General features: G+C 37.6%; 1 protein-coding gene across 1 annotated transcript; it reads left to right on the forward strand.

The window, feature by feature from the left end:
* The first annotated feature begins 1,264 nt into the window (after positions 1-1,264).
* Positions 1,265-16,399, forward strand: LOC128620722 (NHL repeat-containing protein 3-like). The gene is made up of 7 exons (XM_053645965.1): positions 1,265-1,569; positions 4,322-4,474; positions 4,557-4,707; positions 6,752-6,955; positions 8,447-8,538; positions 8,672-8,784; positions 14,957-16,399. Exons 1-7 carry the CDS (start codon positions 1,477-1,479, stop codon positions 15,201-15,203), a joined length of 1,053 nt encoding a protein of 350 aa, XP_053501940.1. The 5' UTR covers positions 1,265-1,476; the 3' UTR covers positions 15,204-16,399.
* Positions 16,400-18,157: the final 1,758 nt, after the last annotated feature.

The following is an 18,157-nucleotide window of genomic DNA, read 5'->3' on the forward strand; positions in this document are numbered from 1 at the left end:
AACTATCCTGTTTCTATTATCTAATTTTCATCATCCATGCTGTGTGCTGAAATGTAACGGTCTAAACTATTTTATACTGTCTGTATACATATGTATGTTTTTAACATGGGGAGGGGAGCTGCATCTGCCAACCCATGAGTGCTTTATGAACTTCTGCCAACACTACATCTATACACTAGCTTCACTGTGTCTGATTTCACTGTCCAATGTGAGCTTCTCAATGTTTAATAAGAGCCAGCGAGAAAAAGGTCATAGATGTCCCATATCATTTTTAAAAATGCTATATATATATATATATATATATATATATATATATATATATATATATATATATATATATATATATATATATATATATATATATATATATATATATATATAAAATCAGTAACAGATTTTTTTTTCTTCTATTCTAGCTTTAAGCAAACCAGTTGTGGAGGAAGTGATCTGTCTTTTAAATTATCATGCTAGTTCTTAGTTTTCCGCTGTTATTTTGGAATAAAACTTTGTGGCTTTTTGTTGCTTATTTTGGAAATTTGGGCTGTTTGTGTTTTTCATGTTAACAGGAGTTTGCAACCGAACAGAAGACGAGAACAAATAAAGCATTTGGCCTTGCTTAACCCGATTTGTCCGTGTCATCTGGAAAATATGTATTCGAGATGTTTCATTTTCAGTTTATTATTATTTTAAAAAATTATTATTTCTTGTGCTAGACTGGTTTAGATCAGTGATTCTCAACCGGGGGGGGTGAATTTTTTTCAAGAAAAAAACAGACAGGGCATCATTTGGGTACTTGGTGTATTTTATTGCTTTTCAAATAGAATGTGCATAAATCAAAAACCCCGCATTCCCTCTCATCCAGTACTTTCCTGCAAGCGTGAGGTCTTGCTTTCCCTCTGCACTCACACCTCTCTCTGTGTCTGCTCTGTTCAGTGAGAGTCTGAGAGCCAGAGATTTAACAATGTCATGGATAACAAGACGTGCCCTTCTTCCCAATTTACATCATTCTTATGTGAATGTTTTTAGAACGTAAGACGAATGTAATGCAACATGTTTTACATGTAAAATTGTACGTTATTACAGCCTAGTTCTCTTGTTCAAATTAGTTATAGTGTTCAGAAACATTTTTGATCATTCATATTCCACACCTGTGCGTTATATAGTTTTATAAAAGTCATAAAAGTTATTTTTAAAAGTCATAAGCTATGAAAAGTAATTAAAAAAGGGCAATACATGAGAGAGAGAGATTTTATATAGAATAGATAATCATTATACCTGTTCTCCAATATGGGGGGAGCGTGCCACATGATAGGGAAGGCTTGGGGGCACTTTATTTACAAAAAGTTGAGAACCTCTGGTGTATATGAATCAGCGTCTGAGATTTCGTGCTCATTTGTCACGTGATCATAACAGGAAGCGGATTCGTGGTTGCTCGGTTGCTCGGATCAGTGTGCTAACACGGCGTACGCTTTCTACATGAAAAGGAAAAATCAGTTGTGTTTCATTAGTTCAGCAATGGCTGTTATCTTCCTCGTAATGTTTGTGATGTATAGCACCTTAAATTCGCACGTAAGCCTGTTTGTTTTTGTTATTGTTGTTGTTTTCTATGATATTTGACATGGTGTCATAGCTTGGTTACAGTTGTTGGGTGCAGAGCAGGTACCTAGCTCGCTGGTTAACGCTAAACAATTTAATAAAACAACTTCCTGATATATAAAGGAATTATTAATTTAGGTGAAGAAATATGACCATGCTTGCTGTGGCTGTCAAGGTGCATCCATCCAGAACGCGCACAGTTTTGATTTATAGCTTTTCTAGCTAGCGGAGTGACGTACCTGAAGAACCGAATCATTTTGAACGAACGGATCATTACACTCGAAATGATTAATGGTTTACTGATTCACTTCTACCGTTACTGTTTGAACAAAATTTGCTTTAAAACGTTCAGTCGTTCGACCTGAACAAACTCAATTTATTATTTATATAATAAATATAAATATAAATAGGGATGCACCGAAATGAAAATTCTTGGCCAAATACCGAACACGTTTTTTCGCATTTTTTCCATTTATTTAGCCTTTTTTTTTTTTGCTTTTTACTATTTTGTCTTGCTTTTCAAAGAAAAAAATCAAGTACAAAAACTACAATTTCGAAATATTTATTTAACACTGAACATTTTTTTTCATTCCAGCAGGCATAGGCTACCAACAAGGCACAATATAACTTTAAATAAATAAATTAGTAAAATAAAAATATTTTTATGTGGTCATCTTTGAGCCCCCCCTTGAATAGCCTATGTTAGGCCTATAACTGACTGCAGAAAGAATGGAACACTCTGTAGCCTACAACAAACAAGTGCATTGACAAGAGTGCAAAAAAGTGGATGGACCCACAACAAATGAATAATTGTCCTAGACATATGCCTACTTCTTTAACGGCCTTTCTTACATCTTTCTCTGACACTTTAAAATGCTTCCACACTGCCGACATGTTTGCTGCAATTAAAGCTTTGCGCGTCTCACTCTGGTTGCTAGGCTGTTTGTTCGCATCATCAAACACGTCATTGTTCGGTAAAATTTATTCGGCCTTTTCATTTATTCGGCCGAACACCGTAAGTGCTTTTTTTTGCTATTTTCGGCTGAATAATTTCGGTTGCTGAACAGTCGGTGCATCCCTAAATATAAAGAATGAGCGTGTCTAAACTTTTGACCGGTAGTGTACATGTGAGTAATCCCGGAAGACTATACACTCCTGGGCTAGAAAGAAAAAAAGGGCCAAGCCCAAAATTACACAATATTAGCCTTTTAATGGTCTTAACAACAAATCATTGGTCAGAAAATTTGCAAAAATTAAACATATGTACTTCTGAGAGCTCCCGTGCCACCATTTGCTTGTTTATTTTTGCTGTCGTGAACTGTTTAGGGAAAAGCTAGAAACGGGGAAATTCACTTCTATAGTCATCTTGTACACAAATGTAAAAATCATGATTAAAATGTTTGAAGTAAAATTCAAACTAAGATGTGTCTGAGTTTACAAAATGTAAAATAAGGTACAAATAAAATAAAACAAATCAAATAAAATAAACAAAAAGCTGTCTGCAGGTTTACTCACAAGGGTTAAACATCTTAAAGAAATCAAAGGCAAAAGCTATCCCATACTACGCTACTTTAATTATTTGTTTAATTCTTGCTAATTTCCTGACCAATGATTTGTTGTTAAGACCATTAAACGCGTAATATTTTGCCATTGTGGGTTTGACCCTTTTTTTTGCCCAAGAGTGTACAATATGCACACAAATATGCAAAAGTCCAATCTGTTACGCTTGAATCCAAGAAATGTTTCAAAGTCTCTTATTCTGTCTTCACATGGTGGCTCATAGCTAGAAATTTCAGGGACGGGGAATTTGTATAACACCACAAACCAGCAGAGAGACAGACGGCTGTGCTTCATATTATTACTAACATTCAGGGGAGAATATGGGGAACAGTCTTTCACAGACAAGAGAGCAACATGAAATGGAGATGGTCTTTAAATCACAGATATGTTTGATCGTTCATTTGCATGCAGCTATGGATGGGTCAACGGGAGACGTAATTATAAACATCCTTAATATTTTTATTGTCCTTATTTTAAATGTTGTTATAATTTATAATAAAATAAAACAGGGAGGGGGGTTTGGGGTTAAATGCTGGCCCGTACATGAATTTAAGAGCTTTGTAAATTATACCTGAACTAACCAGTGAGTTAGCTCACTGGTGTAATCGATCAAAATTATTTTAATGTATGATTTAAAGCAGTCCATATTGGATTTAGTGAAGTTTTTTTTGTGATTGTTCTGCCCAAAAAATGCTTGATTTTGCTGCAGCATTTTTTCAAATTTGCAGAGCTTTTTGTGCTTTTTGTTTGTTTGTTTGTTTGTTTGTTTTTTAAAAGCAGAAAACTACTTGAATTTCATGAAATTGTTTTGCGCGATCTTTCGCAGTGATGTTTGTTGGTAAATGAGACCTTTTAACTGTACTCATGTTCAACGCATGGGAATCGAAGAGGGCTTTGGCTGATTGTGCGTTGCGATGACGTCACATGACGCATCTTCTGAAAATCTGTTGTAATTTCAAAAAATTCCAAGCTCCTCCGAACATTGTGGAGTTTGCTTGATTTTGCTTTCATTTCAGTGATCGTGAAATTGTGAAATCCTGGAGGAACTGTTAAATAATTTTGAATCATTAGAAAGAACCATTTTGTACACCATTACTAGCTAGCTATCTTTCTTCTAGGCTCTGTATTTGATCTTTTTTCCCCCTCTATGATCATTTTTGGGAAGTATGTAGCGTCAGGACGTAAAAGGGACATCAGCATTGCGGGGAGAACCCTCTACAAGCTGGATGTCTCCTGGCCCAAATATTCAGAGCATTTCACTGGAGAGGTTTTTGGAGTGGCTGTGAACCATCTGGCTGGCGTAGTGTACGTTGCACAGGTGAGGTTAAAGCATGCTCACATCCACATAATTGATGATATGCCACTGAAATGTTTCAGGTGTACACACTGTTTTCATGCAGAGAGGTGAGAATATCCCCAAAGTGCTGGTGTTTAGTACAGATGGAGACTTCCTGCACGCCTGGAACACCAGCACACTGGAGATGCCTCATGGCATTTTCCTGGCCAATGCTTCGGGTGTCCCGTCCGTGTGGATAACTGATGTAGGGAATGGTGAGTTCATGCAGAGATTTAGACATTTAATCATTTAAGTTTTGATCTGTCATTTAAAACTGAGCAAAATGTAGAGCTGTTGTCCAAGGTGGTTTCAAATTCAGAAGTACGATATGTACAGTGGTGCTTGAAAGTTTGTGAACCCTTTAGAATTTATCTTTATTTCTGCATAAATATGACCTAAAACAACATCAGATTTTCGCACAAGTCCTAAAAGTTGATAAAGAGAACCCAGTTAAACAAATGAGACAAAAATATTATACTCGGTTAACATTTATTTATTGAGGAAAATTATCCAATATTACATATCTGTGAGTGGCAAAGTATATGAACCTTTGCTTTCAGTATCTGGTGTGACCTGCTTGTGCAGAAATAACTACAACTGAACATTTCTGGTAACTGTTGATCAGTCCTGAACATCAGCTTGGAGGAATTTTAGCCTGAACTGCTTGCTTCAGGTCTGTCAACAATATTTCTGTTGAGTTAAGGCCATTCCAAAACATTTACTTTATTCTTCTTTAACCATTCTTTGGTAGAATGACTTGTGTGCTTAGGGTCATTGTCTTGCTGCATGACCCACTTTCTCTTGGTATTCAGTTCACGGACAGATGTCCTGACATTTTCCTTTAGAATTCGCTGATATGATTCAGAATTCATTGTTCCATCGATGATGGCAAGTCATCCTGATCCAGATGCAGCAAAACAGGTCCAAACCATGATACTACCACCAGCATGTTTCACAGATGAGCTAAGGTTCTTATGCTGGAATGCAGTGTTTTACTTTCTCCAAACACAGCACTTCTCATGTAAACCAGAAAATTCTATTTTGGTCTCATCTATGCACAAAACATTTTCCATTAGCCTTCTGGCTTATCCACATGATTGTTAGCAAACTGCAGACATGCAGCACTGTTCTTTTTGGAGAGCAGTGGCTTTCTCCTCACGACCCTGCCATTCACACAATTGTTGTTCAGTGTTCACCTGATGGTGGACTCATTAGCCAATGTGAGAGAGGCCTTTAGATGCTTAGAAGTTACCCTGACTGCTTTGTGAACTCCCGGACTATTACAGGTCTTCCACATGGAGTGATCTTTGTTGGTTGACCACTCCTGGGGAGGGTCGTAATGGTCTTGAATTTCCTCCATTTGTATACAGTCTGTCTGACTGTGGATTGGTGGAGACCTCTTTAGGTTGAGAACTCTTTAGAGATGGTTTTGTAAGCTTTTCCATCCTGATGAGCATCAAGAACTCTTTTTCTGAGGTCATCAGAAATCTCCTTTGTTCATCCATGATACACTTCCACCAACACGTGTTGTGAAGTTCAGTCTTTGATAGATCCCTGTTCTTTAAATAAAACAGAGCGCTAACTCAGCCCTGATTATCATCCCATTGATTGAAAACACCTGACTAATTTCACCTTCGAATTAACTGCTACTCCTAGAGGTTCACATACTTTGCCACTCACAGATAAGTAATATTGGATCATTTTCCTCAATAAATAAATGACCAAGTATAATATTTTTGTCTCATTTGTTTAATTAGGTTCTCTTTGTCTACTTTTAGGACTTGTGTGAAAATCGGATGATGTTTTACGTCATATTTATGCAGCTATTTAGAAAACTCTAAAGCGTTCACAAACTTTCAAGCACCACTGTATGTGTGCTGAATATCACACTGCCTAAACTTTGTAAGTTTTGATACTTTGTTGCGGTAGAAATGTTGATCATTAAAAGAAATGCTATTAAAGGCCGATGACAACAGATTTTTCACATTAATTGTGATCGTAGGAACTATTTCAGTCTCCTAATGATGGTCAGCTTGCTGTTGTGCCTTTTTCTAAATATATATATATATATATATATATATATATATATATATATATATATATATATTTATGTGTATATAATTAGCCATATTTTCTGGAAACTTGCAGATATTCTCATCTTCCTTTCTTGACATTTCAGAAATTTGATTCAAATGAAAGCTTTTCAGATTGTCTTGTGAAAGACACTTTGAATGAAATAGTTTTGCTATATGTCTGCAGGGCCTTATGGACACACTATAAAGCAGTATTCTCCCTCGGGGAAGCTGCTGCAGGTGCTGGGAACAGCAGGGAAAGCCGGCGCTAGTCTCACTCCACTACAGTTCGACCAGCCTGCTGAGATTTTCATCCACAACTCCACCAGAGAGGTGTACATTGTGGATGGAGATGGAGGAATGAACAACCGGCTCATCAAACTGTCCCAAGGTCCTTTTTCTGTTCCTAGCTTGTTACATTGCTCAATTAATATTAATAATAATAATAATGATAATAATAATGCTAACTTAATTTACTGTATATTAGGGATGTTAGAAGTGTTCATGCAGGCCGTCAGATATAAAGCACACAGGACAAAAGAGAGATAATACATTTCCAATAACTTTGATGATGGATTGATGTATTAATGATCTTGAGAGTGCTAATGCATGTTTACAATAACCTGACGATCAGAACAGATTTTTGTATGTTAATAAATCACTAATTGAGAACGGAGAAATGGATGCTGAACGCAACATGCTGGGTGTCAAATTTGTTAATCCAATGATTTTTTTTTTTCCCACTCTTGTGCTTTGTGGCAGAAATTTTAATTCTAACTGACACCAGAGCTCACACTGATACAGTAGAGCTACAAGCTGAAATATTGAGCTGACATGCTTCTGCTGTGCATTTATGTTAATTTGTTTTCTCTGTATCACTGTCAAACACACAAATGTGTACACCACCACCAACAGGAGGAAAGTTTCATTGCTGTGGAAAAATAATACTTGATTACACCAAATTTAAGACTATTATTTAAAAACAAATAATTATAAAAGAGAATAATTTTTCTTCCTGCATAACAACTTTACAATGAATATCCATTTATCCATTTATCCATTTATCAACTTTTACAGATCATTTTTGTATTAAAAATAGGCAGAAAGCATATTCCTAATTAATATACTTTCGTACAGTTTATACATACACATGGAATAAATATTTATTTTCATTCCAGAGTTTACATGAAATTAAAAGCCGTGTGCAGTGGAGCAATTCTGGCCTTAATACATGAAACTGAAATTAAAAAGTGAGTAAAATTCTGAAGGAAAAAAATTATCAGTTAAAATAGTCATAAATTCTGAAAATAAAAGCAACATAAAATATGAAGAAAATACAGATTAGATCAGATGGCTTTGTGCTGCATCTTAAACTTTCATGTACAGTAAACTGCTTTTTATGCTTTGCATTAAAAATCAAAGGTGGTCTAAAAAAAACATCAACTACTTGTATGTTTTATAAAAGTAAAAGATTCCTGCACTACATAAACACAACCCAGAGCTTGGCATTAATCTGCAAACATTTTTTAAGAAAAAAATAATCCCAAATGAACCAAATGCAGACACCTTTAAAATATGTGTGATTCTTATTTTTCCAAATATCAGTACTCTGGCAGCAGCATTTTACACTAGTTACAGTTTCTCTTCAGGCAGCTATCAATCTGCTCAAAGTAAAAACTCCAGTCTCTGTAGGAGTCCGGCATTATTAACAGGAGTAAAAACAAATGATTTTTCTTTCTTGTGTCATTCTTTAATTAATTTAAAAAAAAAAAATCATTGTCATAATAATCACTAGCACATTGTTGTGGTATAAGATGAATAAAGCACTTTGGGATGTGCTGTTGTTGGAAAATTCTGATTGACTGTGTGGGTTTTTGTGTAGACCTGCAGGTGGTGTGGATGCATGGTGAGAAAGGTGAGGGACTCTCGCAGTTCTACATCCCTCACAGTGTGGCTGTCGATAACTTCCAGAGGGTATGTCTCCAAAATATTTATAATCCTCATTTTTCCCATCATTCATACATGTTTACATCAGTACATTTTTGGGGAAACGTTGTACACTGTGGAAAAGCTGTATCATATCCATCGTTTGTGTGTTGCATGTCAGGTGTGGGTTGCAGACCGAGGAAATAAGCGGATTCAGGTGTTTAACTCTGTGACAGGGGACTGGCTGGGCTCATGGGGAAGCTGCTTCACAGACGATGCACCCTACGCCGTGAGGTAAGACACGATTGCTACCAGAGACTTGATGATGGGGGATAAACACTCAGTATGTGGTCGCATTTTAATTGGTATGTTTCATGCTGTTGTAGACTATACAGTCTGTTTCTCTGAGGTGATTGTTGCACATTTCAGTGGAAAGATATCTGAAATTATATTAGATATGCAAAGTAACACAAATATTAATGTTAATTCGAGTAAGCATTATAAGTTCCAGGCAGGATTCTCTGAATGATTGCTTCTCAGTTGGTCTTGCCAGAAAACCCACATTTGTCCTTGATCATGTAGCCATAGGCTGAAAAAAATTTAACTTTCTTTTTTTTTTTTTTTTTTTTGTCTTTAATTTATTTATTCATTTTCATATGGTTCATTTACATGTGATTCATTTACATGTGATTCATTTTCATGAGATTCATATTCAAGTGATACATTTTCATATGATTCATTTATATGTGATTCATTTTCATGTGATTCATATTCAAGTGATACATTTTCATGTGATTCATTTACGTATGATTCATTTATGTGTGATTCATTTACTAATTTGCTTCTCTTTAAATCCAGTTTTAGACTGTGATATTACAAAGGTCTTTCCAGATTATTACTTGCTACACTGTATAAGATAACCTCAGTAAAATTGCCTGAATTCTATAATATAATTTGTTCACCATGTTAGGTTTAAATCCTCTAAAAACAGATTCACAGTTAAATAACATTACATCCTTCAAAGCATTGGCATGTTCTGCTTACTCTCACAATCCTCCAAACTCCCACACCCAAAGTCTCCATAAACAAATGAGACAGCAGTGTATCCTACAAAAACCGAACGTTGTCCACAATGTGAAAACAACTCGGAGAGTAAGCTGAACTAACCAACAAAATTACCAAGTCTGATAAACAGTCTGCACACAATAATAAATATAATGTCCTTACCTTTTAAAGATTTGTAACAAATAATATAACAATGTAGCACGTAAAGCCGAGGAGATAACACTAATAAAATTAAATAAACAGAAACTCTAACCTGCTCAGAGCATCAAAACAGAGAAGCACATTAATACAGAAGTACATTTTAAGAGGAGTAAGTCCACAAAATCTAGGTGGAGTAATGCAACGACAATATCTTCAATAAAAATCCGAATTCTGTAGAGCTGGAAGGCCGAGTGCAAAAAATAAAAATAAAAGAAGAGCGAAAAAGACTCCGCTGTGTAGGTGATGCAGTTCACCCCGATATCAAGAGTTTAACCTAGTCTCCTGCTTCCTCCGCTGAAATAAAGCCCTTCTGAACACCGTTATGTAATGCGAAGCCGAGCTGGGTTAAGTATCCCATAGCAAGTGCCCTCAATACCACGAAGTTGACGCCGAACCTCGTTAAATGCAGCCCAGGCCCGGGCTGTCTTGGCTGTGTAGTCAGGAAAAACGGAGATGGTCAAATCCCTCACTTAAATCTGCTGGAGCTCTCTCGCAAGGCGTAAAATGTCAACACAGTCACTGTGATAGTGGTATCTGCACACAATAGCTCGTGGTTGTTCACCAGGCTTGGGCTTTGGCTGAAGGGTCCGGTGGGACTGGTCCAAAACCAGCTCCTTCTCAGGACCAAACGCCTCTTTTAACAAGGCCGCTACAGCAGCAGTTGTACAGGTGTCAGCGCCCTCTGGAACTCCGACTATCCTAACGTTATTGCGCCGTGACCTTGACTCCAAACCCTCACATTTAATCTCTAATTGAGTCACGGTCGCAGTGAGAGACTCAATAGTAGTCTTCATATGAACTATGTCATCGGTGCAACCGGAGAGCGCGTGCTCCATTTTCCCAACAGTACCTTTCAGTGTTGATATGGTAGCCTTGGTAGCAACTTTATCACTAGCCAGTTGTGTTTTCACGGCCTGCAGGTCAAGCTGGATAGTAGACAGCGCTTCCCCGAGAGTCTCCTGGAGCTTCTGGAGCTCCTTTTTAAAAATATCGGTGATGTCCTTCCTCAGTAAAGCCAGCAACTCAAGCCTGAGTGAGGTGAAGTCAGGGTCACCGCTCGGCGATGTGGATTCAGGGGGAGAAGGAGGCTCACTCGCGGCGCGCACACTTGGCCTCAGTCGTGTCTGAATGCTACCACGGGTTTTCGTGTTCTTTCCAGACATTTTAACGTACCACAAAGTTAAAATTGCAAACAAGGAAACAGAGTAGAATAAGTCAAAATATATTGTATCACCGAAAAGCGCAAATTAATTACAATTTTAATCGGCAGGAGCCTCCAACTTCGCGTCCTACTCCATCGAATTCCGAATTCCCTAAAAAAATTTTTAACTTTCTAACCTTTCATTAGGGATGCACTGAAATGAAAATCCCTGGCTGAAGCCGAAGCCGAATATAATGAAAAACTTGCCGAATGACAAATACTGGACACGTTTTTTTTCACGTTTTTTCCATTTATTTTGCCATTTTTTTTCACCATTGCATAAATTAAATAGTCAAAATGTGCTTTTCTTGCTTTTTAAATAAAAAAATCAATTACAAAAACTACAATTTCAAAATATTTATTTAACACTGCAGCAAGGCACAATATAACTTTAAATAAATAAATGAGTAAAATAAAAATATTTTTATGTGGTCATCTTTGAGCCCCCCTTGAATAGCCTATGTTAGGCCTATAACTGACTGCTGAAAGAATGTAACACTCTATAGCCTACAACAAAAAAGTGCATTAAAAAGTGCATTGACAAGAGTGCAAAAAATGGTTCTATTCGGTTATATACGGCTGATTATATTGGGGATATATACCGCTCGCGTCCCTGTACACCTCGCGGAGTATTATAGTAGATATAGTATAGTTAGATACGTTGTTAATGTTATGTTCCTTGATAGATTTATTTAGTTTAAACTGTAGATTAGTTCATTTAGTCCCCGCTGGTTTTCCGCTCCCAGTCCATAGTACTAGTTCATGTTTCTTGTTTTGAACCTGTTTTCTGTGACCGCGACTTTGATTCCCTTTGCCTGTCTTGACTACGTTTTTTGGATTACGATTTGGATTTGTCTGCCTGCCCTTAAATAAATACGTCTTTACCTGCACCTGCTTCCGTACTCTACTCCCTTACGTCTCGCGATGTGACAGAATACTCCGGAACAGAAACAAAACAAACGCACCTGTCCACAGTAAACAATGTCATGGTTGTCAACATCCGAAGAGCATGCGCTCGCTGAGCACTCGTGCACGTAGATCGTGCATGCACGCGCCCCCTCATCTCTCCGAGCGTGCTGCCGGAAGTGGAGGTCGTGACATTCGCGCGTCCCACTCTGGTTGCTAGGCTATTTAGTCGCTTCATCAAACACGTCATTGTTTGGTCAAATTTATTCGGCCTTTTCACTTATTCGGCCGAACACTGAAAGTGCTTTTTTTTTTTTTTTTGCTATTTTCGGCCGAATAATTTCGGTTGCCGAACATTCGGTGCATCCCTACTTTTCATATATTTTGGTAAATGATTAATATAGTCATGAGCTACAGTATCTCACAAAAGTGAGTACACCCCTCACATTTTTGTAAATATTTGATGATATCTTTTCGTGTGACAACACTGAAGAAATGACACTTTGCTACAATGTAAAGTAGTGAGTGTACAGCTTGTGGAACAGTGTAAATTTGCTGTCCCCTCAAAATAACTCAACACACAGCCATTAATGTCTAAACCACTGGCAACAAAAGTGAGTACACCCCTAAGTGAAAATGTCCAAATTGGGCCCAATTAGCTATTTTCCCTCCCCGGTGTCATGTGACTTGTTAGTGTTACAAGGTCTCAGGTGTGAATGGGGAGCAGGTGTGTTAAATTTGGTGTCATCGCTCTCACACTCTCTCATACTGGTCACTGGAAGTTCAACATGGCACCTCATGGCAAAGAACTCTGAGGATCTGAAAAAAAGAATTGTTGCTCTACATAAAGATGGCCTAGGCTATAAGAAGATTGCCAAGACCCTGACACTGAGCTGCAGCACGGTGGCCAAGACCATACAGCGATTTAACAGGACAGGTTCCACTCAGAACAGGCCTCGCCATGGTCGACCAAAGAAGTTGAGTGCACGTGCTCAGCGTCATATCCAGAGGTTGTCTTTGGGAAATAGACGTATGAGTGCTGCCAGCATTGCTGCAGAGGTTGAAGGGGTGGGGGGTCAGCCTGTCAGTGCTCAAACCATACGCTGCACACTGCATCAAATTGGTCTGTATGGCTGTCGTCCCAGAAGGAAGCCTCTTCTAAAGATGATGCACAAGAAAGCCACAAACAGTTTGCTGAAGACAAGCAGACTAAGGACATGGATTACTGGAACCATGTCCTGTGGTCTGATGAGACCAAGATAAACTTATTTGGTTCAGATGCTGTCAAGTGTGTGTGGCGGCAACCAGGTGAGGAGTACAAAGACAAGTGTGTCTTGCCTACAGTCAAGCATGGTGGTGGGAGTGTCATGGTCTGGGGCTGCATGAGTGCTGCCGGCACTGGGGAGCTACAGTTCATTGAGGGAACCATGAATGCCAACATGTACTGTGACATACTGAAGCAGAGCATGATCAGTATGCAGTATTCCAGCATGATAACGACACCAAACACACCTCCAAGACAACCACTGCCTTGCTAAAGAAGCTGAGGGTGAAGGTGATGGACTGGACAAGCATGTCTCCAGACCTAAACCCTATTGAGCATCTGTGGGGCATCCTCAAACGGAAGGTGGAGGAGCACAAGGTCTCTAACATCCACCAGCTCCGTGATGTCGTCATGGAGGAGTGGAAGAGGACTCCAGTGACAACCTGTGAAGCTCTGGTGAACTCCATGCCCAAGAGGGTTAAGGCAGTGCTGGAAAATAATGGTGGCCACACAAAATATTGACACTTTGGGCCCAATTTGGACATTTTCACTTAGGGGTGTACTCACTTTTGTTGCCAGTGGTTTAGACATTAGTGGCTGTGTGTGGAGTTATTTTGAAGGGACAGCAAATTTACACTGTTACACAAGCTGTACACTCACTACTTTACATTGTAGCAAAGTGTCATTTCTTCAGTGTTGTCACATGAAAAGATATCATCAAATATTTACAAAAATGTGAGGGGTGTACTCACTTTTGTGAGATACTGTATATACATGCAACAAATGGAACTGTGCCAAGAGCTAAAAGACATAAAATGCACAGCACCATTTATTATAGCCTATAGAATATACAGTTTGAAAATCTAACCAAGGATGAGCATATGTGAATCTGGAGAGGGTTTCCCCAATGAGTTTAGTGAAATGCTAGAAATAACTTCCTTTTATTGGATCAGTCTATATCTAATCTATTCGAAAAAGGCCAAAATCTTTATTATTCTCTTTAGTAACTTGGACCACACCACATACTTATGTTTTACAATTAATACTAACATAACCTGAGGCATAATGAGAAGACCACTGAAATGTGCTAATTGCTATTCTGTGACATTTTGTTTGGTCTGTAGCAATAATGATTAAACTGTAATAATACATCATTTTGACTGCCAATGTACAGTATACTATATGGCCAAACGTTTGTGGACACCTGACTATCACACCCATATGTGCTTCTTGAACATCCCATCCCGTTTAGTCCCCCTTTGCTGTTATAATATCCTCCACTCTTCTGGGAAGACTTTGCACTAGAGTTTGGATCGTGGCTGTGGGGATTTGTGCTCATTCAGCCACAAGAGCGTTAGTGAAGTCAGGCACTGATGTCGGTGAGAAGGCCTGGGGCACAGTTGGCATTCCAGTTCTTCAGTGGGTTCAATGTCTTTATGGACCTCGCTTTGTGCACAGGGACATTGTCACGCTGGAACGTGTTTAGGCCCCTTAGTTCCAGTGATGGGAATTTGCATGGGGGGGAAAATCCACATATGGGTGTGATGGTCAGGTTCCCACATATTTTTGGCCACATAGTGTGTATATAAGATTAAATCTAAACCATGTAAAACTAAACCACTGCCTTCTAGTCTTTACTACAGTCAGTTATAACAATAATCTAAAGCCAATCGTTTGGATTTGTCACTTAGGAAATGATCGGTTGCCTGTGATATTGACACACATTGAACACTGTTACACTTCTTGTACCACAGGGTAATCATGGAGTGTGGTTTAAGATGTAAAACCTGTCTTTATTGTGTTCTAGTACAGTTGATTTTTCTCCACAGGCTCACCCCTGACCAGAAGTACCTGGTGGTCGCGCAGTTAAACACTAACCGTGTCACTCTGCTGGAGGCTCCACCTGTGGGAATCATTGGCCAGTGTAAAGTGGTGAGTTCCATCCAGCTCGCTGATGACATTAAACCTCACCTGGTGGACTTGGATCAGAAAACTGGAGCACTTTATGTGGCAGAAATTGGTGCTCAGCAGGCTCAGAAGTTTGTACCAATTACATTCAGTAATGGTGTCCTTTAAATCGGAGACTTCACCTGCTCAGAGTGAGCCGTTTTGACGGGAAAACAAGATGATTTAAACTTGGCATCGTTTCGGTTAACTTTTAATAAAGGTGGAAACCCTTAAAGCATATTTGGATTAAATATGATACCGTAATAATATTTATCAAAAATATTTTCCAGATGCCAGGTGTAAGCTGAAAAAGTGCACTTTATTTTAGTATTCAAGGATGATCAGAATACTTTGTTTGCAGTTGTATGTAATACAATATGGCTGTGCAAGGGGAAGGTTTTTGCTTGAAAAAAAAAATCATTTTTGACATAAAAGTATGTATTTAAGTATGAATTCAGGCATATTAATGTTCTGAACTGTAAGTGTATATACAGCATCTTGCTTGGTGTTGAGTGTTTACAGGTGCTTTTGAATGTGACTGTACTTGTACTGTATTTGCCATATCTTTTTGCATGAAGCCATTCTGTAATGTTTTACCTTGTGTTATAATAAATTAATGTAAATGTGCTTCTGCTGTAATTTTTGTTTGCTCTGTACAAGTGGGGTGATGCCTTCTGTGTGATTTGTAGAATAATATGGCTTAACATGCCACTATATAACTTGCTTTAATCCATCTTGAAAATCACAGCCTGAGCTGTCTGTAAGGGACATTTTCTTCATCATCATCATCTTTTTTTTTTTAAAGAGTTATTTAAAATATATTGATGGTACATTTGTGTAGGTTTGTGAGCAATATTGCTTAAGGTTTGTTATGTACGAATGAAAATTCACACCGAGTTTACTGCCATCAAATGTTTAAAGTAGGCGGTATTTTTATTTGAAACTCTTAATTATTAATTAACAACTTTTCACTATATTTCTATTGACATTTTATTTTTATTGGATATATCTGAGCCAAATACATGTTTAGTCATTATTCTTATTATTCTTATTACTAATATTATTATTGTTACTAATTGTCAATGAGCAGTGGACATTGTTTTTGTTTTTTTGTTTTGCACGTACAAATGTTGTGTACATTTGAAATGTGAATCAAATAATTAATCAATGTAGCAAAAGATAATTGTGTTTCTCCACTCAGCATCAATGTGACTTGAGTTTAAAAAGGTAAAGGGGAAAACATACCCAAAGTTCATAAAGAAACTGTCATTTGTCTTTTCTGGAAAATAACTATTGTGGTATTAAAACATTATTTTGAAACCAAAGCTTTCTTTACAGCTGTAAATGCCAAGAATCATCTGTCAATACAATGCTCAACTGAGACATGTCCTATTACTGTGTGTTTGTCTTTGTACATTACACACACCATGTTTATACATAATTTTCTATAGTGAACATAAGGTGCTAGTGTGGAGATTTGATGTACACTCATTGTTCACTTTATTAGGTACACTGAAACACCTTCTCAAGTATGCAGTTATCCAGTCGGCCATTCCTGTAGCAGCAGTGCAATGCATAAAATCATGCAGATGCAGGTCAAACATGTTGGTAGGTGGATTTCTTATGCTACAGTAAAGGCTGCAGTAAAGGCCAGGCAAAGCATCTCAAGGGAGGAAACTCAGCATTTGGCGATGTCCATGGGTTCCAGATTTCAGGCAGTCATTGACTGCAAAGGATTTGCATCCAAGTATTAAAAATAATCCTAAAATTTATGATTGATTGTTTGTCCAATTACTTTTGAGCCTGCAAAATGAAGGAACTCTAACAAAAAAACACAGTCATAATTCCTAAATTAAGGAATTTCTTGAATGAAAGCTGAAAGTCGATACCTCAATCACATCTTGATTACTTCATTTCAAATCCACTGTGGTGGTGTACAGAGGCACAATTACAAAAGTTGTGCCACTGTACAAATACTTGTGGACCTGACTGTATGTTCTTATTAGAATGATTGTTTTGTTAGACAAAAGGAAAGTAGTTTCTATAACAGTTTGAATTATTGTGCGTAATGTTTATTCATTTTTATGTATACATTATTATTACAACCCAATTCCAGATTGGTGAACCTCTGCCCATCTTTACTTCTGAAAGACTTTGCCTCTCTAAGATACTCTTTTTATATCCAATCATGTTACTGACCTGTTGCTAATTAACCTCCAGATGTTTCTGATTAGTAACAATTACTTTTCCAGCCTTTCCTTGCCCAGTCCCAACTTTCTTGAGACGTGTTGTGGCCATCAAATTCAAAATTACCATATTTTTTTCTTACTGTTTAAACATTTGATATGTTTTCTATGTTCTATTGTGAATAACATATGGGTTTATGAGATTTGTAAATCATTGCATTCTGTTTTAATTGACATTTTACACAGCGTCCCAACTTTTTTTTTTTTTTGGAATTGTATATGCTATTCTACTGGCAGCTCCAGCTTTCATTCCCAAACGCTGTTTACTTCCACAGAGCTCTACAAATGTGGCCTGACTGTTCTGTTGAACTACATTTGAGAAATTTTAAAGACATACTGATCGTCTCCAGTATTTGTTCTTCGTTATCGGTGTTTATTTGGTGTTTTGGTCAGTTATGCAAACTTGGGGAAATGCTCGTTTATTGAACTACATGTCTCCACCAGAGGTCGCTGTACTGCAACTGTTTGAACGATTGAGTCTCTTACCGAATAATTTCATAATAGATACCCAATTAATGCCAACGCATAATTAGATTAGCAATCTTTTTTTTTTTAACCATTAATTACACAAAGCCACTGTATGGATATGGACCCTATTCATTGTTTAATGCACTATTTTGGGACTATTACCATTTTGTACTCGTGACTCTCGTGTCCGAGAGCGTAATATATTATTATCTAATGAAATCCCAGAATTATATTAGTGTTTAAATAATGTATAACCATTTTAAATACAGAGATGGCCTGCATTAGTCTTGAAAACCACAGTTGCAGCTTTCTCTCCGTGTCTTGCAGTTTATTGTTGTTATGATGGACCTGATTGGGACACTGAAAAAG

The sequence above is a fragment of the Ictalurus furcatus genome, chromosome 16, assembly GCF_023375685.1.
Source record: "Ictalurus furcatus strain D&B chromosome 16, Billie_1.0, whole genome shotgun sequence".
NCBI classification, from domain to species: Eukaryota; Metazoa; Chordata; class Actinopteri; order Siluriformes; family Ictaluridae; genus Ictalurus; species Ictalurus furcatus.